The following is a 22,416-nucleotide window of genomic DNA, read 5'->3' as shown; positions in this document are numbered from 1 at the left end:
CACATTAAAGTCCCTGATGTTTAGAAGGATGGGAAGTAGGTTTGCCTACCCCTGGAGCAGGATGTCTGGCTAAGGTTTCAGGTGACTGCAGCACCTTTAGATGCAGTAAGGTTGGTGAGACACCAGAACAGGCTGCCCAGGGAGGCTGTGGATGCCCCCTCCCTGGAGGTGTTCAAGGCCAGGTTGGGTGAGGCCTTGAGCAACCTGGGCTCCTGGGAGGTGTCCCTGCCCATGGCAGGGGGGTTGGAACTGGATGATCTTCGGGGTCCCTTCCAACCCAAACCACTCCATGGTTCTGTGAATTTTGTTTGAAGCTGCTGCTTTCTAGTGCTAGCCAAGACCATCGCTCTTGCAAAGCACTTTGAGAAAGATTAAAGCTGCAGGAGCTCCACAGCTCTTTACCCAAAAGCTGATCTCTGTGAGGAGAACACATCCATGCTGCTGACAGCCCATGGCAGCCAAGGGTGTAATTGAACAGGCTCTGAAAAAGGCTGAATTCTAAATATAGAGGGAGCAGGCTACGCTCAATACTGTTTTGGAAAGTGTGGCTGAGCCATCATTATGTCTCTTCCCCTCCTCCACCTGTGCTGCAGGGTGCCAGAGGATGAAGTCTACACCCTTCTGGGTTTCACTTTCTTGGTTTGGTTTTGGTTTGAATCCAGTGGGTTTCTCTGGGGTAGGATGTGTCCTGATTCTGAGGTGAGGAGCAGGTCTGCTGTCGCTTGTGTTGTCATGACACTCAGGAGCCTACATGGGCCTCAGGTGGCTTTCAGGCTTCATCTCAATTTCTGTGTCATCTGAGCAAAAGAAGATGATGTGCTTGATGCAGCAGACCAGTATTGTGCCAGCAGTCACAGGGGCTTTATAGCCTTGCAGAGGCCAGCAAGGAAGCTGGCAGTTTGGAGGTGTTCTCAACAGCTTTTGGGATTTCTGAAAGCAATTCCCACTGCGAGGTGAATCCCCAGAAGGAGAGCTGAAAGGCTGGATTTAGGCTGGACATCAGGAGGAAGTTCTTTACAGTGGTAAACTACTGAAACAGGCTGCCCAGGAGTGTGGCTGAAGTCCCATCCCTGGAGACCTTGAAGAACAGACTTGGTGTGGCCCTGGGCAGCCTGATCTAGTGGAGGTATTCTGCTGACTGCAGGGGCAGGGTGGACAAGATGACCTTAGAGGGCTCCTTCCAACCCAATGCAATCTGTGAATCTGTAAAGCAAAGAAGCCTTCTGAGGTCTGGCTTGGAGCCCTAAGCCTTGCAGGAGCTCAGATAATAACTGCACACGAAGATGCCATAAAAGCAAACACAACCACTGCAGAGGTCTTGCCTGGGTTTAAGCTATAAACTGAGATGAACTCTTCCCCAGTAAAACTGTTCTTAGCTTCTGAAATGAAAGCATGGTAGAAGTTCACTGCAGCCTGGCTGGCAGAGCAGTAACATCTTCTGGAAAGCCTTGGAGCAAACTCCCCCATGCAGCCAGAGGCAGTGCTGCAGGCGAGTGAGTGGAGCAGAGCTGCTTTGCCAGCACTGCTCAGAGCAGCAGCTCTGAGATGAGGGAGATCTGTGCCCCAAACTCTGCTTTCCTCTGGTGGTGTGGAGTGGATTTCTTGCTGTTTGGGCTCAAACTGGAGCTCCCTGGTGGGGAGGAGGGGCTGCAGCCTTGCGAGGTGTTACCCTGCTTGCAGCAGAGTGAAGCATGGCTGGGCAGGAGCTCTGGATTAGAGCTGCCTGATGGGGTGGTGCTGAGGTGCTCAGCTGCTCAGCCCATTGTCAGCCAGATTAACCCTGTGGTCATCTGCCTTGCTGGTGGGGTCTGTCAGATCTTCACAGGATGTCAGGGGTAGGAAGGGACCTCTGGAGATCGTTGGCTCCAACCCCCCTGCCAGAGCAGGTCCCACAGGAACGCCCTGGTGCTCAGCTGCCCTGCTCATCTTTTGTCTCAGTTTCTACTGGTTGTATCCCTGGTGTACCTGATGGAGGATTAAGGTCTGGCCTTGCTGTGGCAGCCTTCTACAATAAATAGGAACATTTCTTCCAAACATAAGGTCAGCTTTGATCAAAATAGAGCAGGCACTTTGCACAGGGAAGTATTCCAGAGAGAAGGACTTAAGCTCTTAAAAGGGCTTTGCAAATGGTCTTGGAGAGGCCTGGCAGGACTGTAGGCAGAGGATACAATTGCCCATTTTGGTGGAAATCTGGCCTCATCTGAACTGGCACTGAAGCAAGGTCGCCCACACAGCTGGGAGGCCCAGCAGGAGCATGGGGAACGTGCCTTGTTCTAAATTTGTGGCTTTCTCTCGCACTTCAAAGGAACCAGCTCCTCCTTTCAGGGTATTTCTATTAGCTGACACGAAACTTGGCCTGGCCCTGGTGCTTTTGGTTGGTGGTGGTGCTGTTTTTTGGGTTGGTGGTGGGTTGTTTTTTTCCAGGCAAGTGCATGTGGTAGCAACACATCTAAATAAGGGCAGAGGCACAGGAGGTGTGGATTCTTCTGAGAACTTGATTAGTGCTGCTGCATCTCTGCAGCTGGGGCTGCTTCTGAAGCCAACCTCACTTACCACGTGCTGCTTCTGCTCTGCTGGCTGCTTTCAGCTGGGAAATGGACTCAGCTCAGCAGAAGTCCTCTGTTGGTTGGGTATTTCATTACTTTTGTAAGAAGAAGCTGGATGTTGCTGTGGCTTTGCTTCCCCTTCTGTGCTCTCACTGGGTTCAAAAATGCTCCAGAAGGAGGAGCAGGGGGGTGGGGGATGGGGGGGAAGATGGGCAAAAGGATTTATTTTGTGATGAATTTCTTAATTGCCAAACATCCAGATGTGGCAAAGGCTTTGTGCAGCAGCCCTGGATTTGGGCTTGTGCTGATGCCTTGTTTCTACCCCCTGGATTCATAGCAACACAGAATGGTTTGGGTTGGAAAGCACCCCAAATACCATCCAGTTCCAAGCCCCCTGCCATGGGCAGGGACACCTCCCACCAGCCCAGGTTGCTCAAGGCCTCATCCAGCCTGGCCTTGAACAGCTCTAGAGAGGGGACATCCACAACCTCCCTGGGCAAGCTGTTCCAGTGTCTCACCAGCCTTCCTAATCCCCAGTTTAAATCTGCCTTCCTCAAGTTTCAATCCCTTGTCCCTTAGCACTGCAAGCCCCTGTGGAAAGTTCCTTCCTGGCTCTCTTGTAGCCCCCTTCAGGTACTGGAAAGATGCTCTAAGGTCTTGCCAGAGCCTTCTCTTCTCCAGGCTGAACAGCCCCAACTCTCTCAGCCTGTCCCACAGGAGAGGTTCTCCATGCCTCTGATCATCTTCACGGGCCTCTTCTGGACCACATTGTGGTTTTTCTCTTGCTGGGTAGCATTAATAGTTATCCACAGGAATCAGGAGGCTTGGGCTGTGTTTTCAGGGTATTATGGCTTTTAAGCTGGGGGAGTGGAGCTGTGGGCTTGCAGGGACCTTAGCCTTGTTTCCATCCTGCCCTGGAGTGTGGGAGACAGTCAGGAGGTTCTTGCAGCAGGAGCAGTGGTGTCGGCCATGCACTACAGGCAGCACAGTTCTGCTCCTGCAGAAGGATGCTTTGTGTTTGCAGCTGAGATGAAGAAGGTAGGAAATCAGGCAAGAGCTGCAAAGTGTGTGGGTTCCCCCTGCACCCACACATGCTCCTCTTCACTCTGCTTGCACCTCAGCCCTGGAGATCAGGAGTTGTTCACTTGGTAATTTTCCAGTGGTGTTTCCTGGCCTCTCTGGTTGCTCAGTCAAGATGTCAGAGCAGAGATCAAGTTTTCTGCTGCCTGCTTTCCTTGGCAACACCTTGTTGCAGGGGAGCAGCTTGTGCAAGGTGCTGGTTTCTCCTCTCCAGACAGCTTTTATCTGTACCAAATGATGGCCAGGAAGGCCAACAGCAGCCTGGCTTGGATCAGCAGTAGTGTGGCTAGCCCGGGCAGGGAGGAGAGAATCCCCTTGTATGGGGCACTGGTGAGGCTGCACCTCAAATGCTGGGGTCACTTTTGGGCCCCTCACTCCAAGAAAGGCATTGAGGTACAGGAGCAGGTCCAGAGAAGGGCAACAAAGCTGAAGGGCCTGGAGAACAGGGCTGGTGAGGAGCAGATGAGGAACTGGGGTTATTCAGCCTGGAGAAAAGGAGGCTGAGAGGAGACCTTTTGGCTCTCTGCAGCTCCCTGATGGGAGATTGGAGCCAGGTGTGGGTTGGTCTCTTCTCCCACGTAGCAAGTGACAGGATGGGAGGAAATAGCCTCAAGCTGCACCACAGGAGGTTTAGGTTGGACATGAGAAACAATTTCTTCCCTTTGAGGGCTGTCAAGCCCTGTCCCAGGCTGCCCAGGGCAGTGGTGGGGTCCCTCCTTATAGATGTGGTGCTGAGGGCCATGGTTTAGTGGTGCTCTGGCAGTGCTGGTTACTGGTTGGACTCAATGGTCTTAAAGGTCTCTTCCAACCAAAGCAATTCCCTGACTCCATGGTGTGTTGTGAAACTTGCTGCTGAGTTTTCCTGGTGGCCCTGAGGGGCGCCCTGGCCTTCAGGTGCATTTTGTGGCTGGTGTCAGAAGTTGGCTGCATGGAAGAAAGGAAGGGAACACCTGGGGAAGTGAGTGTGTGTGGCAGATGTGAGCAGGTAGGACTGGAGCTGCTGGTTCAGCTAAGCATGGAACAAAATCTTAGTGCTTGCAGAGGCAGGGAGGGCTTCAAGCAGCGGGCAGCAGAAGTTGTTTCAACGCCGCTCCGCGGAGGCTCTGCTTTTACAGCCGGGCTGGGGCTGATTAGCTGTGGCTGGATGGTGTCAGCTGTGCCATTCAGGCTGCAGCTTTTGATCTATCTGTCAGCTCTGCCAGGTTTGTCTGTGGGCTGTAGAATTAAAATCACTCCAAGTAATCCCCCTTCCCCCCTCTGTTTTTGCAGGAGGCGCAGGGCAGAGTGGCGATGGGCAGCAGACCGTGCAGCCATCGTCAGCCGCTGGAATTGGCTCCAAGCCCACGTCTCGGACCTGGAGTACCGAATCCGGCAGCAAACGGACATCTACAAGCAGATTAGAGCCAATAAGGTGAGGAGCAGGGCTGTGGGTGCTGTGCCTTGGCTTTTTGTGCCTCCTAAGGGCTCTCTGCTCTGAAGCAGTGGGGAGTGAGCATGCACAGGCTGCTGCTTGCTTGCTTCCCCCCACGTCTCGCAGAAGCAAATTGCCTGCTTGTGACTACTTGTGATGCTCTTTGGCATGGGCTGAGTGTCCTTTTTCACTCTGGTTCAGTGCAGTAAGGGAAGCAAGATCTTCCTGTGAAGTCAGTTCTGTATCAGCAATATCTTACTTCAAAGTCAGGTTTTAGGTACTAAACAAAACTTGCCTCTGTCTGCGTGGTGCTGTTCCCCATCGCTTCCTGGATGCACAGAACGGCTTAGGTTGGAAGGAACCCCAAAGATCATCCAGTTTCAACCCCCCTGCCATGGCCAGGGACACCTCCCAGTAGCCCAGGTTGCTCAAGGCCTCATCCAGCCTGGCTTTGAACACCTCTAGAGAGGGGGCACCCACAAGCTCCCTGGGTCACCTGTTCCACTGTCTCACCACCCTCACTGTCGAGAATTTCTTCTTAGTCTCCAGTCTCAATCTCTCCTCTTCCAGCTCAAAGCCATCCCCTCTCATCCTGTCACTCCAAGCCCTTCTCAAAAGCTCCTGCACAACTCTCCTGTAGCCCCCTTCAGGTACTGGCAGGGAGTCTCCCTGGAGCCCCTTAGGTCTCCCTGGAGCCTTCTCCAGGCTGAACAGCCCCAACTCTCTCAGCATGTCCCCACAGGAGAGGTTCTTTAGCCTTCTGATCATCTTTGTGGCCCTCCCTAAGCTAAGGACCAGTTTTGCTGGGGAAGGGAGGGGACTGTGGAGGAAGTGAGCTTCAGATGCTATCACATAAGACAGGCTGAAAATGGAGTCTCTGATGGAACCAGCCTGTTTCTAGGTGCTGAGCTCTCTCTCTTTTCAGGCTTGCTCTCCTGACGGCAGTACAGGGGAGAGCAGAGCAGGGAGGAGGAAGGAATTGTTAGCAGGACTTGTTCAGGCATGCACAGCTAAATGTCAGCCCTTGGAGCAAGGAATGTTTGCAGCTTGTGGCAAGAGGGCTGATGGTATTGCATCAACACAGGATGGATCCTCAGGAATGCAGAGGCCGGCAGAGCCTTTCCCAGGATGTGTGGTGCTCCGGGGGTGGCAGGGGAGAGGCTTCCAGGCAGGGAGGGAGCCTGGGCAGGGGGAGGGAGCCTGGGCAGGGGGAGGGAGCCTGGGCAGGGGGAGGGAGCCTGGGCAGGGGGAGGGAGCCTGGGCAGGGGGAGGGAGCCTGGACTCTGCAGCTATGCAGCAAAACAGGCTAATGGAGTGAGCCAGGGCTATAAATGACTGGGTGGAAGAGCACGGCTGGCCGATCGGAATACATTAGAGAGATCAGAGCAGAGGGCTGCTGGGAAGTGGACTGGATGGCAAATTAATGAACCAGCTTCAGAAAGAATCATCTTCCTTCTGTCTGTTAAGAAAGCCAGTCGTGGTTTCCAAGTATAAAACCCAACAGAGCTAAACATTGCCATGCTGAAAGTTCAGTAACAAAAGGAAGGAGCAAACTCCTCCCATGAAGGGGAAGGTTCAGTGCCTTCAGCAGCTGCTGACACCTGGCCAGAGCTGTGGAATGGCCTGACCATGGCTGCAGGCATCACATGTGTCCTTATCTAAGGTTGCAGTCTCTAGGGTTGAAAGGGGAACATCATGGTATTGTGTCAGGGTTGAAGAGTACATCTGAGGTTGCAGCAAACAGGATGTCAGCTTTCTTTGATTTGTTCAAACAAAACCTCCTCAGCTGGCAGCCCAGAAGGCAAATCATATCCTGGGCTGCATCAGGAGTGTGGCTAGCAGGTCAAGAGAAAGGATTCTGTCCCTTTACTCTGCTCAGACCTCACCTCAAATACTGCACCCAGTCCTGGTGTCCCCAGCATAAGAAGGACACAGAGCTGCTGGAGTGAGTCCAGAGCAGGCCACAAGGATGGTCCAAGGGCTGGAGCAGCTCTGCTGTGAGGATAGGCTGAGGGAGCTGGGGGTGTTCAGCCTGGAAAGGACTCTGGGGGGATCTGAGAGCTGCCTTCCAGTCCCTGAGGGGACCTCACAGGAAGGCTGCAGAGGGACTTCTCATGAGGGTGTCTAGAGACAGGACAGGGGGAATGGTTCTGAGCTGAGGGGGAGCAGGGTTAGAGTGGAGCTGAGGAAGAAGCTCTTCAGTACAAGGGTGGTGAGATTCTGGAATGGGTTGCCTAGAAAGGTTGTGGCTGCCCCGTCCCTGGAGGTGTCCAAGGCCAGGTTGGGTGAAGCCTTGAGCAGCCAAGTCTAGTTGAGAGGTGTCCCTGCCCATGGCCAGGGGGTTGGAGTAGATCTCTAAGGTTTCTAAGCTGTTCTGTGATTCTACCTGCTCTGAGCTGATCAATGAATTTCAGCTTTCTCAGGTCAAAGCAAAAGAAGCAGCAGGCAGTCAGACCTCCCCCTGTGTGCTGGAGGTGCTCTGCAGCCGGCTGGCTGGGCAGTCCCTGTGCTTCCAGCACCTGTAGCTCGGCTCGGTGGGGGCCTGGGGAGGTGCAGAGGAAACCAACCACGCAGGCAGCCTCTGTGCAGGGTTGCTTGTCCTGTGTTTTCTGGCTTAAAACATAGCAGATGGTTGTGCCTTGGACTTTGTGTTGCTCTTGAGGAATGTGGACAGTTAATTGCAGGCACTGGATGCCCACCAAGGGCAGAAGGGGCTTTGGTTCTCTTCACCAAAGTGCCTTTTTGGGGGCCTTTAGGAGATAGGTTGTGGCATGGTGCTGGTCCCCCCCCCACCCCCCCAGCAGAGTCTTTGCACCTCACTGCTTGTCTGGGTGGCAAAGCTCCCTGTTTGGAAAGGAGCAAAGAGGATTTTCTCTCTGTGTCTCTTAGATGGCAGAAGAGGGAAATTAAGATGAAAGAGCTCCTGCAGGAGCTTTGTGCAGTGGCAGAGTGGTTGAAACAGTGACCACAGTTCTTGAAGATGAGGTTGTTTTGCACATCATCTCTGCAGCCCCAAGTTCAACTTGTTCCCAAACCATCTCCCAGATGGGTTCACAACGTTCCCTTTGTGCTTTTGGCCTGCCCTGTGTGCAGCCTGGCCGTGGGGAGGGCCCTGCTCAGCTGCTGAGTCAAGAGAGACGTGATGGGAAGGGTGGGACTGGAGTTAGGAGGAGCCTCTGGCTGGCAGAATTTGCAGCTCTTGCAGGGGTTTCCTGTGTCTGCAGTGCGCTGTTGGGCTTAGGGCACCACAGGGGTGCTGCTGTTCCTCTCAGGGGCTGGTTGGGACACTCAAGTCTCTTTCTGATGTCTTCCTCACCGCTTAGAAGCTGCTGACTTACAGGACTGAGGCATCTGAGCTCTGTATCTGTCTGAGACCTGTGCAATTGACTCCTCATTAGTACCCTAATTAGCAATAAAAAGGGGAGTAAAGAAGCAGCAAACTTGCTCATAAATATTAGAAGGTCCTTTTCCCTTTGTTTTGGAGAAGGCTGGTGAAAAACAATCACTGTGTGACCTTGGAGTCATTCAGATAGCTGCTCCTTTCCTGTTCCTGAAAGGGAGTGGGAATTTTGATCTTCCCCTTCTAATTCCTCTCTATTATTCAGGAGTGCATAAATAATGGAGGTTTAGAACTCTCAGAAGTAGGGCAGAAAGCACAAGCCCTCAGCAGGAGGATGCTGTCCAACCTTCAGGGTCTGTAGGTCCACTGAGGCTGTCTCATGGGCTGGGAGCTGGGAGAGGACAATTGGTGTCCATGGTCACAGCATCACAGCTGAGCAGTGCAGCTTCTCCCCAAGGGCATGGAAACCAAAGCTGTGACTGTTGTGGGGAAGGCTGTGTTAAGCCTCTCCTTCAAAGTCACCAGTAAAGGTACCTAGAACTAGCTCCTGCTCCTTCCCAAGGCATGGAACAGCTCCTTTCCTCCTCTACCCTTCAGCTGAAGGCAGCAGTCCTTGATGGCAGTTCCTGTTCCTGATGGCCCTGCTTCCCCACCTCATTCTCTTCTTGAGCAGATGAGAAGCCTAGGTGCTTTCTGGAGTGCCAAAGGGAAGCAGTTTCTTTGGGTCCAATCTTGCTTTCAGTCCCTGTTTCTCCTTTTCACATGTCCTCTGTCTCCTGCACCTGCCAGCTGGAGATGCCCAAGCTCTGTGCTGAAGGATGTTTCTAGAAGCTGTGGTGAAAGGTGCTGGGTTGCTTTCAGAGAGGGATCTTTCAAGAGCAGATTAAAGCAGAGCAGTATGGAGACCTTCTGGTGGCCTTTCACTGCTTAGAGATGCTGATCAGAAAGCTGGGGACAGACTTGTGAGCAGGGCCTGATGTGACAGGACAAGGGGTGATGGTCTGAACTTCAGGAGATGCAGACTGGAGAGAAGGAAGGTATTTTCTACAGTGAGGATAGTGAGACCCTGGCCCAGGTTGCCCAGAGATGGGAGATGCCCCATGGCTGGGCCCACCCCAGTGAGGTCTGAGCAGCCTGCTCTAGCTGCAGATGTCCCTGCTGACTGCAGGGGGTTTGGACTAGAGGCCCTTTTTAAAGGTCCCTTCCACCTCAAACCATTTGTGATTCTGTGGCTGGAGTTGAGGCTTCCAGCCTCAGTCATCCACTAAGCATCTTTCTGGAATGTCAGAAGCCTCTAGAAGGTCATCATGATGTTTATCCTAGAACATGGCTACTTCCTCAGTGCTGGTCAGAGGCCACCTCCAGTGGCATGGTGTTTAGGAGCCATTCATAAAGTACCCCCAGGCTCTGCTCCCAGTGCCAGCCTGGAGAGCCCCCAGTCTTGCCTGGAAGATTGAGTCAGGGCTTAGGAGCAGCCTGAAGAGTGACTTCTGTGGCCATGTCAGATTTCACTTTGTGGACTTCTGAGGGAAGCTTTGCAGCTCTCTCCCCTCTCCAGGCAAGGTGTCCAGGCTCCTTTGCAGCCTCCCTCTCTTGTGCCACATTGTGCAAGCCCCAGAATTGTTTTCAGATGACTGATCTGCCCCTTCTTAATCTTGAGCAGCCCTTTGTAGGATCAAACACAAACTCCTCCTTGCTTGTCTTTCCTGGGCAATATTCATGGCCTGTAGGTCCTACCAGCTCTCACCTTGCCCATTTGGGGCTGTTTTATCACAGTATCACTAAGGCTGGAAGAGACCTCAAAGATCACCAAGTCCAAGCTGTCACCACCATGACCAGACCATGGCACCAAGTGCCACATCCAATCCCCTCTGGAACACCTCCAGGGATGGGGACTCCACCACCTCCCTGGGCAGCACATTCCAATGACCAATGACTCTCCAAGTGAAGAACTTTCTCCTCACCTCCAGCCTAAACCTCCCCTGGCACAGCTTGAGACTGTGTCCTCTTGTTCTGGTGCTGGTTGCTAGAGAGAAGAGCCCAACCCCCACCTGGCTACAACCTCCCTTCAGGTAGTTGTAGAGAGCAACGAGGTCTCCCCTGAGCCTCCTCTTCTCCAGGCTAAACAACCCCAGCTCCCTCAGCCTCTCCTCACAGGGCTGTGCTCAAGGCCTCTCCCCAGCCTTGTTGCCCTTCTCTGGACACCTTCAAGTCTCTCAATGTCCTTCTTAAACTGAGGAGCCCAGAACTGGACACAGGACTCAAGGTGTGGCCTAACCAATGCAGAGTCCAGGGGCACAATGACTTCCCTGCTCCTGCTGGCCACACTGTTCCTGCTGCAGGCCAGGATGCCCTTGGCCACCTGGGCACACTGCTGGCTCATGTTTAGGCAGCTGTCAATCAGCACCCCCAGGTCCCTCTCTGTTTGGGAGCTCAGCTCAGAACATCCATAGTTGGGATGATTTATGTGACCTGGTGTGGCTCAGGGAGAGACAGCAGCCTCGAGAGCGAGCTTCACGTGGAGTAAAACATATAAACAGGACAACATATGTTGAGCCTGATAAAACAGTTCTCTGCCACTGTGCTTTGTCCCCCTAGGTTTTATAGCAGGGCTTTGTTTATCTCTGGTTTTCTTTCCTTACTGAATGTTGTGGATATCACTTCTCTGCTCAGCCCTGCTCAGAGGACCAAGTTTGACTGCAGCCTTTTGGCACCCGCTCAAAATTATTTGCTTGGCTGTGTTAGTGAGTTCCACTTTGTACTAGGAAAGCAGTGGCTTCCTGCTCTGTGCTCCAGCAAAATGCTCTCTGGTTTTCCTGGCATGCAGCTCGCTGAAGCTCCTGGTGTGTGTGGGAGGAGGGGAAGGGCTGGGAAGCTCTGGGAAGCACTGGGAGGCTCTGGGAAGCACTGGGAGGCTCTGGGAAGCAGGACGGCGGCAGCGGTTCTGCAGCTCTGCCCGAGAGGGAGCTAGCTGTCTGCTATCAATGGGCTGAAAGGCATGTGATTTGGCTTCAGCCACTGTTCCTTCCCCCTCCAAGTTCAGCTTAGATGTCAGGAAAATCCAGGCAGCAGGGGATTGGGCTTGGCACCGCGTCTGAGCCATGTGGTGGGAACACCAGGCCGGCAGCGCAGCGGCCGCAGCTTCTGGGGGGCGGTGGCTGTGCAGCTTCCCTGCTGAGACCGAAGGACCCACAGTTAATTCCTGTTCCCTTCCCTCTCTTCCAGGGGCTGATAGTTCTTGGTGAAGCCTCACCCCCTGATCCTGCAGTAGATGATGCCTCCCGTCCCGTTAGCGCTGAAGCTAAGCTGGAGCCTGGGGCTGACCGGCTGGTAAGTGCCAGCAGCGCAAGGGGCTGGGTCCAGGAGCTTCGCCTTGGGGAGTTCTGGGGTAGGGAAGGTTCATCCTCTAAGCTGACGTGGAGGGAGATGCTCAAACCACGTGTCTGGCATGGGAATGACCTCCTGCAGAAGCAGCTCTCTGTGGGACTTCACGTGGGAACCGCTGCTCTCTTAGTCTCTGCAGCTCCCCTCCCCTCCCAGATTATTGTGGGGGTTAATAAACGTTGGGATTTAAACACCTTTCAGAGCAGCCTTCCTCAGGGTACCTTTTGAAATATGCATTAGCATTTTGTGAAGCTTAAAAATCCTAACTAATCCTTTCCCTCCAGCTAAAAGAGCACCTCAAACTGAGAGCAGCACAATTAGCAAAGGCTTCTAAAGATGCAGCTATTAATATCTGCCTGAGTGTTACCCCCTTGGAAAGGGAAGTAATGATTTCAGGGAGATGCACTGGAAAGGATGCAGAGTGCCAGGTATTTATTATTTAATGCAGAAATGTAGGCCACAGACTAAAGGCTTCAGCCTGCCTGTGATTACTTTTGATCCTCTGGGACACGTGGACGTTTGAGCACGGAGGATTTGGAAGTTGTGCTGTAGTACTAAGAGAAGGGTGGTCCCTGCCTGCTTCCAGCTCCTCCAGCATCCCTGCTTCCCCATCCTGATGCTGTTTCCAGGGAGAAATGGAACTTGAGCCCAGTGGGAAAACTTGAGCTTCACAGAGCAGCAGTCATAGAAGAATCATCACAGTATCACTAAGGCTGGAAGAGACCTCAGAGATCACTGAGTCCAAGCTGTCACCACAGACCTCATGGCTAGACCATGGCTCCAAGTGCCACGTCCAATCCCCTCTTGAACACCTCCAGGGATGGGGACTCCACCACCTCCCTGGGCAGCACATTCCAATGACTCTCTCAGTGAAGAACTTTCTCCTCACCTCCAGCCTAAACTTCCCCTGGCACAGCTTGAGACTGTGTCCTCTTGTTCTGGTGCTGGTTGCCTGGGAGAAGAGACCAACCCCCTCCTGGCTACAACCTCCCTTCAGGGAGTTGGAGAGAGCAATGAGGTCTCCCCTGAGCCTCCTCTTCTCCAGGCTAAACAACCCCAGCTCCCTCAGCCTCTCCTCACAGGGCTGTGCTCAAGGCCCCTCCCCAGCTTTGTTGCCCTTCTCTGGACACCTTCAAGTGTTTCGATGTCCTTCCTAAACTGAGGGGCCCAGAACTGGACACAGGACTCAAGGTGTGGCCTAACCAATGCAGAGTACAGGGCAGAATGACTTCCCTGCTCCTGCTGGCCACACTGTTCCTGCTGCAGGCCAGGATGCTGTTGGCCTTCTTAGCCACCTGGGCACACTGCTGGCTCATGTTCAGGCAGCTGTCAATCAGCACCCCCAGGTCCCTCTCTGTTTGGCAGCTCTCAGCCACTCTGACCCCAGCCTGTAGCACTGCCTGGGGTTGCTGTGGCCAAAGTGCAGCCCCTGGCACTTGGACTTGTTCAATGCCATCCTGTTGGCCTCTGCCCAGCTGTCCAGTCGGTCAAGGTCCCTCTGCAGAGCCCTTCTGCCCTCTCACTGACCAACCTCTGCTCCCAGCTTGGTTGGAAAAGACCTCTAAGATCAAGTCCAACCTTCTACCCAACACTTCATGACCCCTAGGCTGTGTCCCAGAGTGCCACATCTGTTTGGTTTTTGAACATCTCCAGGGGTGGTGACTCCACCTCCCTGGGCAGCCTGTTCCACTGCCTGACCGCTCCTGCAGCAAAGAAATTCTTCCTGGTACCCAATTTGAGCTTGCCTGCTGCAGCTTGAGGCCATTACCTCTTGTGCTGTTGTTAGCTGGGAGAAGAGGCGAGCACTGGCTTCATTCCAACCTCCTTTCAGGTAGCTGTGGAGAGCAGAGAGGTCTCCTCTCAGCTTCCTTTTTTCCCAGGCTAAGCAATCCCAGCTTCCTCAGCCTCTTCTCATGAGACCTGCTCTCCAAAGCCCTCCCCAGCTTGGTTGCCCTTCTCTGTACTCTCTCCAGCACCTCAGCGCCTGTGTGATGCTGTGGTGCCCCAAACTGGACACAGCACTTGAGGTGTGGCCTCACCAGTGCCCAGCACAGGGGCATGCCCCCTCCCGTGCTCCTGCTGGCTACACCATTGCTGATCCAGGCAAGGGTGATGCAGGCAAGGGTGATGCAGGCAAGGGTGATCCAGGCAAGCATGCTGTTTGCCTTCCTGGTCCCCTGCTCAAAGCAGTTGATGCAAGATAAAAACCCTAGCTAGGAGGTGAGCGTACAATGGTACTCGGAGCTGTTTGCTCAGGGGCAGGGCTTGGGCAGAGTTTTCCTGCTGCTGGATGATTGGAGGAAATGCAGGGAAAGTTTTTTGTTAAGAGCAGCCCACAAAGGGGTCATTAGGAGTGATTGGAATAAAGCAGCCCCTGGCTTGGCACCGGCGCTCAGATGCCTGCTTGGAACTGGAGCCTCGTGAGGAGCCCAGAGCTCCGCCGGGGCGACGTGGCACGACCCACCTGCCGTCGTCGATGGTGCTTCAGATGAAAGCAGAGCCTTGCTGGAGCAGCAGCAACAGGAGGCTGGAGAGCCAGGGTGACACAGGGGCTGCCACAGAGCCTGCTTGACTCACAGGCATTACGCAGTGTCTGGTTGGGAGCGGCCGTGGCTGGCTGGCGGGGTCCCTCTCCTCCCCCTTCTCGTGCTTTGGAGGAGAACCAAACCGGCACGGAGATAAGGTGCTCCTGCCCTGATGGATTGGCTCTTCCTGGGGAGCTGATCTGGAGATGGCAGACTGATAAGGCAGATAAATGATCAAATTGAACAGTCAGAGGAGGAGTATTTTCTTCTTTGTCTGTTTCAATCAGGGTGTTTATCTGACAGGAGTCTTTTCAACCTGAGAGTCTGAGGATGGAAGGACTCTGTCCTGCCTGACTCTGTCCCTAGGTATTGAAGACACTTCCTACATCTTACAAACCCACAGAATCAGTTGGGTTGGAGAAGACCTTTAAGATGGAGTCCAAATCTACCTCTGCCAAGTCTGGTGCTCAACCAAACCATGTCCTCAGCACCACCTCTGCACGGCTTTGAAACACCTCCAGGGGTGGGGATTCAAGCACCCCACACTGTCCATTCTCAGATTCTCTCAGACATCCTCTCTGGGTGTATAGAACAGGACCCATCTGTGGGGTTCAGATGTATGGAAAAGATGCTGCTTGACTGGTTCTGCTCTCTGGTTTTGCTGCTCACAGCCATCTCCCTCTTGCTGTGTTTCCTCAGTTCCTGCATTGTTCCCTTTCTCATCCTTTTCACTTGGGTATGAGCTCTTCCAGCAGAGACCTTTTACTGCAGTGCTCACACCATGGAGATCTGATCTCACTTGCAGGTCTTGGAGGTAACAGTGCCACAAATAATGGCACTCAGAGCAGTGAAGAGCAATGTGCTGGGTGTGAAGCAGGCTGCAGGTTCCTGCTCAGCAGCTTCGTGTGGCTACTTCTGTGCCACTCTGGGCCCAGGGTGACACCTCCTGAAAGGGACTTTGTATTCCCCTTCCACATGTGGCTGCTGGTGGACACACATCACCCCACGCTGCCAGCCTCTCTGCAGCAGTGGTGGAGGTGTCACCACCAGAAAGGCTGCCTCCAGGCACCCAGCTTCTACACCCTGCTGCTGGAGGGTTAGTGATTAATTAGATTGCTGGTGAGGGTGGGGTGTTGAGTCAGAGCCTTGATCTGCTCTGAGCCAGAGATTAGCCCAGAGCCCGTTCCTGGTGCGTTAGGACACTTAACTGGAAGGATATCTCTTGGCTGGGCCTCTCCTGGAGAGGTGCTTATCATTTTGACACTCTTTGGGCTGCTTAGAATTTGGCCTTTTTTTGTGCCCTTCCCCCCTGCCCCTCCAAACTGGCAGATCAAGAGGCAGGTCTGCAGTGTGAAGTAAGGAATCCATCCTGTCTCATCCCCAGCTCCTCTTTGGATCTCCTCCACTCATGGACACCTCCTTTGGCCAGTGTGAATGCAGGATACAGGTCCCTGGGCACCAGCTTGATGTGTGGGATGTGGCTGGTAATCCCCAGGAAGAACTAATCCTGTCACAGGTGGAGAGAGGGGCTCAGTGACGGTCTGGGAATGTCTGCTGGGAACTGGAAGCTCAGAATGTGAAGAAGTATTTTTGCCTGAAGATGGGAAGACCATGAAGGCCTGAGGAGATCACTCAGCTGCTGATAGTGGTTCATTGCTTGTAGGGCTGCTCTAGCAAGGGGTGCCCTGAAAATGCTCCTAGGAAATGAGCAGTGGTTGTGCTGGGATGTCCTGGGAGGGCTTTCCCCTGCTCTTGGGACTTGAATCAAGTAATAGGTGAAGGCCTGACCCTGTCTGGGTTCGTTTGGAGGTTTGGGGAATACAGGGGGCATTCCTGCTCTTGGGTCATAACTTCCTGCCAGCACACAGCTTCTTTACTGCCATGAGAGCCCCTGGCAGTCTGCAGGCTTCTGGTTTCATCTGCAGCAAGTGGATATGCTAAAGATGAATCTTTGATGCCCCTGAGAGTCCAAGGGATCCTAAAGACCTGGTCCTCCAGACCCCAGGTGAACCAAAAAGAGCAGTCTGGAACATTGGTGTGACCCTGGTGTGATGAACACTCCTGGATCCCAGCCTGGAGGAAGGCATGGCTCTGGGAGCAAGAGCTCTGCCTCTGCTTGGAGTGCTGGCTGTGGCAGCTTTGCAGTCCTGCCTGTTACCCCCTTCTGGTGTCAGAGCCTTGTTAGGGTACACCCATCTCCAGCCTGATAAGGTGAGCCTGGGCTGGTTCTGATAAATACATTCTGGATTGATGCTTTCAGCTCATCTGCAGGAAGCAGAGGAGTCCTCTCTACTCCTATCTTGAACCACTGAGCCAGAGGCAGCTCATGGAGGAGAGGTTCCTCTTTCAAGCCTCTTTCTGGAGGAGAAAACAAATGCCCTGTTTCAAAAGAGCCTATGAGTCATGTGTGCCTGCCCTCCTGAACCGAGGCTGCCTCCAGTGGAGGTGTCATGTGAAGGCTCAGCCTTGCCAAGGCTCTGCAAGGCAGAGGGGGAAGAGCTGAGCTCCTGCACTGACCTCACCTCGCCAGGGTGCTGCCTGGTGCTTGCGTAAGGCCTCTGGTGATCCGATCTCATCCCTGCCTCCCTGCGCTCAGCCCCGCTCTGGGGATGAGCCCATCAGGCTGATCCTGCTGCTGCTCCCCCTGGGGCAGACCTCCTCTGTAGCAGAACCCAGCACAAGTTCCTCAAACAGGCAACAGGCAGAAGCTGGCTGCTGTTAGAAATTGCTCATCCCCGGCTGAGTCAGGTCTCTGCTCCTCTGGAAACCGTTAGCCCAGCACCACCACAGCCTGCTCTTAGTTCCTGGAGCTGGGGGAACCAGTGCAGAGCAGACAGGCTGAGGGCCTTGGGGCTTTTTAGCCTGGAGAGGAGAAGACTGAGGAGGGATCTTCTCAATAGTGAAAGGGTGGGTGTCAGAGGATGGGGCCAGGTTTTTTCAGGGGTGCCCAATGACAGGACAAGAGGCAATGGGCTTGAACTGGAGCATAGGAAGCTCCATCTAAATGTGAGGAGGAACTTCTGTAGCTTGAGGGTGGTGGAGCCCTGGAGCAGGCTGCCCAGAGAGGTGTGGTGGAGTCTCCATCTCTGGAGTCATTCAAAACCCACCTGGATGCTGTCCTGCTCCACCTGCTGTGGGTGACCCTGCCCTGGCAGGGCTGTTGGAGTGGCTGATCTCCAGAGGTCCCCTCCAGCCTCTACCATTCTGTGATTTTAATCAATAGAACATCAGTTGATGCTTTTGAGATGGAGATGAGCAGAACTGGCCAGCCAGCCCTGTCAGACCTTTTCTGTTGTCTTTTGTATTGGTGCTTGAACTACACCACCACCCTTGGGTGCACAAAGGGGGAAACCCAGCTAGAGAGCCCTTGGCAGCGAGCGTAGGAAGTGCTGCACACAGGAAAAGATGAAGTTCAACCCTGAGGGGGTGGAGGAGGAGCGTGTCTGAAAACAAAATGAAGTGCTCCAAAGATGAGGCTGGGGGTGATGAGCACCCAGAGTGTGAACACACTGGGCCCTGTTGGAATGAAGGGAATGCTACAGGCAGGAAGTGCAAATCCTGGGAAGCTGTGGTGACAGTTTCCCCCCAGTGAGGTCACTGTGCTGCAGCCACACAGAATCTTGGAAGCTTGAGGAAGGCAGATTTAGACTGGAGATGAGGAAGAAATTCTTCACAGTGAGGGTGGGGAGGCACTGGAACAGGTTACTTAGGGAAGTTGTGGATCCCTCCTTCCTGGAGGTGTTCAAGGCAAGGCTGGATGAGGCCTTGGGCAGCCTGGGCTGGTGGGAGGTGTCCCTGCCCATGGCAGGGGCTTGGAACTGGATGATCTTCAAGGTCCCTTCCAACTTAAACCATTCCATGAATCAAGTCCAGCTGTCAACCCATCACTGATCCAGCAGCCAGTGACTTGTGCTCACTGCAGAGCAGGGGGGAGGTTGTGCTTCAGACCCGAGGCAGAGAGGGTTTGGGTAGCTCCTGGTCTTTAGCTCTGCCAAAAAGGTGTTTCCAGCTTTGTTGTTACCAAGCAGCTCTAGCTTTAGAGAACCCCTCTGCCTGTATCCAAACCTCACAGCTGGTGTGCTTACACATTGAAAATGCTTTTCCCAGTGCTGTTGGCACCATGTTTGCACAGGCATGGAGCTGAAACGCAGGTTCAGCTTTGCAAGTCTCTTCTCCTCTCCCTCTCCTCCCCTGTTCCCCCAAAGTGCTCACACAAGGGCTCGTGGCCTTGTGGCTTTAGAACACAGCATCAAGCTTGAGAAGCCTCCTGTGAGCTTTGCAGGGGGCTATGAACTCGTTTGCACTATGGAGACAAAATGCTGGAATCTCCCTAAAGATCTCAGCCTTTCATGCTCCTTGGTGGTTGCCTGAGGGGGGGATCGAAGTCCTTTGGTGCTGGCATTGAAAGCTCTGTCATGTATCCATCCTCCTGCCAGAGCTGCTCCTACAGAAGCCCTTACATCCATCCCTGATTTCTGATCCCTTGTTTTGGAGTCCTGTGTCAAAACCTAGAGCTGCAGTGCAGAATCCTCCACTAGCAACTGGGAATGAGAAAGTTTTGGCTGTTTCAGAAGCTCTTTACAAATGATTAATGAATTTATCATCTTTCCCATCCTTTTCTTAGAGTGTTTCTGGATCCCAGCCACTAGACAGCTTGGGTATTTCTCCTGCAAGTACTCCTGAATCCCATCCCACCAAGCCCTGTGGAGCACCAAGACCTGTCAATGGAGTTATTAACACGTAAGCTGCTTGCATGTGATGGGAGGGGGTTGAGTGTTTTCCTCGTGGTTGGTAGCAGTATAGATGGTCTCTTTTTGAGCAAAGCACACTGGCAGGTCATGCTTGGAAATGTTTTGGAGGAGATTGGCTTGCCTGAAGTTCTCTGCTGCATTGTTTTTGCTGGAAGTGGTATCAACTGGAGCTGTGTTTATAGGAGCAAGCCCTGCAGGCAGCCATGCAGCAAGCATGCTCCAAGCTGTTCCTTTAGGAGTAGTTTTCATTCACTTGCAAATGGTCTGATCCAAAGGTGCCAGGGGCCTGCTTGCAGTTACTGTGCAGAACTATCTCCAACCAGTAGTCCTCTTTTGTGGAGATACTGAGGGACCCAAATCAGTTTGGGGAGTAAAACTTTCTGAAGTCTCTGTTTCTCCAGGCTGGTTTTGTTGAGAGAGTCTCTAAGTGGGTAGGTGAAAACAAGAGAAAGGAGCTCTGCCATGCTACAGGGTGATGTCAGAATTGAACCACTTGAAAAGCCCTGTGCACAGTGTGCTTCAGAGTTCTGGAGGAGCACTGCCAGCACCTTGCACAGTACCTTGAGGAGGGAGAGATGCTGCACCGGTGCGGTGTGAGCAGAAAGCAGCAGCTCACGGCGGCAGCTGAGGCACTGCAGGCTGTAACAGAGCCTTTTAGGTGCCTGCAGCCTTGGGACTGCAGAGCCTTAGAGCACAGAGCTTTCATGGTTTGCATTTCTAGAAGCAAAGTTCTTGCAAAATAGACATGAAAAGGTTCCTCAGAGGAGGAGCTGCGCTGGTGGTTGGTAGGTGGCACCATGTCTTGGTGCTGTGGTACGGAACAGGGTTGCTGTGTGTAAAGCAGAAGGGTTTATGTTAGCACTGCACCTTTCTGGTGTCACAATGTCTTTGTTCTCTCTTGTCCTGCAGTCTTCAGCCTGGCCTGGCAGAACATGCTCAGGGAGATGGCCAGGAAGCTGAGGAGCTCCTGCATAAAAAGCAGCGCCTGAACATGGTTCCTTCACCCTCGGATGGGTCCTGCGTGGCCGCGCGCACGCGCCCGGTGCTGAGCTGTAAGAAGCGAAGGCTCGTCCGGCCCAGCAGCATCATGCCCCTCTCCAAAAAGGTCAGTGCCCTCTGGGGGGGGTTGGTGCAGTGCCTAGCTAAAGCTCCCCACCAAAGAGCCTGCTGAGGGACTGCTGCATAGATCCCTCTGCTTTTGCTCTTTGCATGAGGTGGTCTCCCCGTCTGGGGAATGAGGCTGAGGGAGCTGGGGTTGCTCAGCCTGGGGAAGAGGAGGCTCAGAGAAGACCTTCTTGCTCTTTACAACTACCTGAAGGGAGGTTGTAGCCAGGTGGGGGTTGGGCTCTTCTCCCAGGCAAGCAGCACCAGAACAAGAGGACACAGTCTCAAGCTGTGCCAAGGAGAAGTGTTTGATTTAGACTTTCATGAGCTGTCACTGGGGAGGAGAGGTGCTGAGCTCTCATGTGGATTGTTCTTCCTGAAACCAACCAGCCTGAGGTGGTAGAAAAGAGGAAATGGCCTGAAATTGTGCCAGGGTTGTTAGGAAAAATTCCATTGCTGCAAGAGTGGTCAGGGATTGGCACAGCCTGCCCAGGGGGGTGGTGGAGTCCCCACCCCTGGAGGTGTTCGAGAAACCTGTGCCCATGGCACCTGGGCTGGTGGTTGGGCTCAGTGATCTTTTCCAACCAAACAGTTCTATGATTCTGTGACCAGAACTTGCAACCCCAGAGTTCTGTGGTTCAGTGGTGATCATCCATGACTGTTCTTGCTGCTCTGCAAACTGAGTACAGCAGCGCCTGGGACTTGTAAGTTGAGAGAAGTCTTGGAGGAAAGAAGAGTGTTTTAAAGGTTGAGTGGCTCTGTGGGCTTGGAAACATGCCTGGGCTTGTGAAACAGGATGGGAAGGGATCTCCTGCAGTCACCCACAGCACCCCCATGCCCCAGAGCAGACTGCTGTGTCCTCACACTGTGCCAGACAGTTTGTCCAAGCCTGCCTAGGCAGGCGATTCGAGTGCTCAGCTAGTCTTGGCTTTCAGACAGCAAAACCAACCAAACCAAACTCCAATGGAAGCTGCCTTGGCTGCTGCTTAAAGTCACGACCAGTAGTCCATGTCCTGCTTTAAACTGGGCAGCTTCTCTCTCTGCTTCAGCAGCTCTCTCTGAAATGTGACAGTTCATAAAATCATAGAAGGAATTAGGTTGGAAAAGACCTCTAAGATCATCTGGTTCAAACCCCCTGCCATGGGCAGGGACACCTCCACCAGTCCAGCCTGGCCTTGAACACCCCCAGGAAGCAGGGGGCATTCATAACCTCCCTGAGCAGTCTGTTCCACTGTCTTCCCACCCTCACTGTAAGGAATTTATTCCTAATCTCCAGTCTAAATCTGCCCTCTTCCAGCTCAAAGCCATTGCCCCTCATCCTGTCGCTACAAGCCCTTGTCCAAAGTCCTTTCCTGGCTTGCTTCTAGCCCCCTTCAGGTACAGGAAGGCAGCTCTAAGGTCTCCCTGGAGCCTTCTCTTCTCCAGGCTGAACAGCCCCAACTCACTCAGCCTGTCCCCACAGGGGAGGGTCTCCAGCCCTCTGATCATCTTTGAGGCCTCCTCTGGACCTTCTTCAACAGTTCCATGTCCTTCTTAGGCTGGAGGCCCCAGAGCTGGACCCAGTGCTGGAGGTGGGGTCTCAGCAGAGCAGAGCAGAGGATGTTGATGTGGTCACCCCTAATGTGTTCAGCTCTGCACTGAGCACACCACACTCTGCCTGGCGTTGCACATAGGATCTTGGGGTCTGCTTTTTGTTGTTTTCCACTCGTGATTGCTGCACACATTTCTTGAACCCTGTGCCCAGGCCTGGGTGCAGCCCTGCAGCTCACCCACCAGCAGTGCTGAGCACTGGCAGCATTACCTCATGCAGAGCCCTCCTGTTGGTGAGCCCTGTGGGGTGTTAATTCTCGGCAGCGCTACAGCACTGCTGATTCATGCTCGCCTTCTGATCCATAACAACCACCAGATCCTCTGGGCAGAGCTGTTGCTCACTTACCTCTTCCTCCTGCTTGTTGCATTTGCCCTCAGAGAATTAAGTATTACTTATTTTAGATCATTTCCAGCTCTCTCCCCTTCAAGGGACTTGCAGCCCTCCCCAGCTCCAGTGTCAATTGCTAAGACTTAAGGATGTTCTCCCTTCCATCATTCCAGGCATTAATGGCAATTATTTGAATACTTAGATTGCAGCTTGATCCTTCCCTTTTTGGATGGGGAATCATTGGTGTCTTTCTCTGTATGGGATTTGCATCCAGGTCTGCATCTGCCTACAGTGGTTTTAAATGGAGTCTGTAAGTGTGTGCATTGAAAGTCTGTCCTGGTCTAGGCAACAAGGCTG

At 53.4% G+C, this 22,416-nt stretch overlaps 1 protein-coding gene across 4 annotated transcripts in view; it reads left to right on the top strand.

The window, feature by feature from the left end:
• The window catches only part of KANSL1 (KAT8 regulatory NSL complex subunit 1), a 119,217-nt gene that overhangs the window by 79,542 nt on the left and 17,259 nt on the right, over positions 1-22,416 (top strand). For all 4 annotated transcript variants that reach the window (XM_068166430.1, XM_068166428.1, XM_068166426.1 and 1 more), the window contains 4 exons: positions 4,896-5,037; positions 11,603-11,707; positions 18,911-19,026; positions 19,947-20,142. In XM_068166430.1, coding sequence (XP_068022531.1) covers positions 4,896-5,037; positions 11,603-11,707; positions 18,911-19,026; positions 19,947-20,142 — 559 coding nt within the window. The remainder of the gene's footprint in view (positions 1-4,895; positions 5,038-11,602; positions 11,708-18,910; positions 19,027-19,946; positions 20,143-22,416) is intronic.

This window comes from Melanerpes formicivorus, unplaced genomic scaffold (genome assembly GCF_026170545.1).
Source record: "Melanerpes formicivorus ecotype bairdi unplaced genomic scaffold, bMelFor1.0.p_v2 SCAF_100, whole genome shotgun sequence".
Classification (NCBI taxonomy): Eukaryota; Metazoa; Chordata; class Aves; order Piciformes; family Picidae; genus Melanerpes; species Melanerpes formicivorus.
The sequence above is the reverse complement of the archived record's forward strand: the minus strand, read 5'-3'. Positions and strand labels throughout refer to the sequence as shown.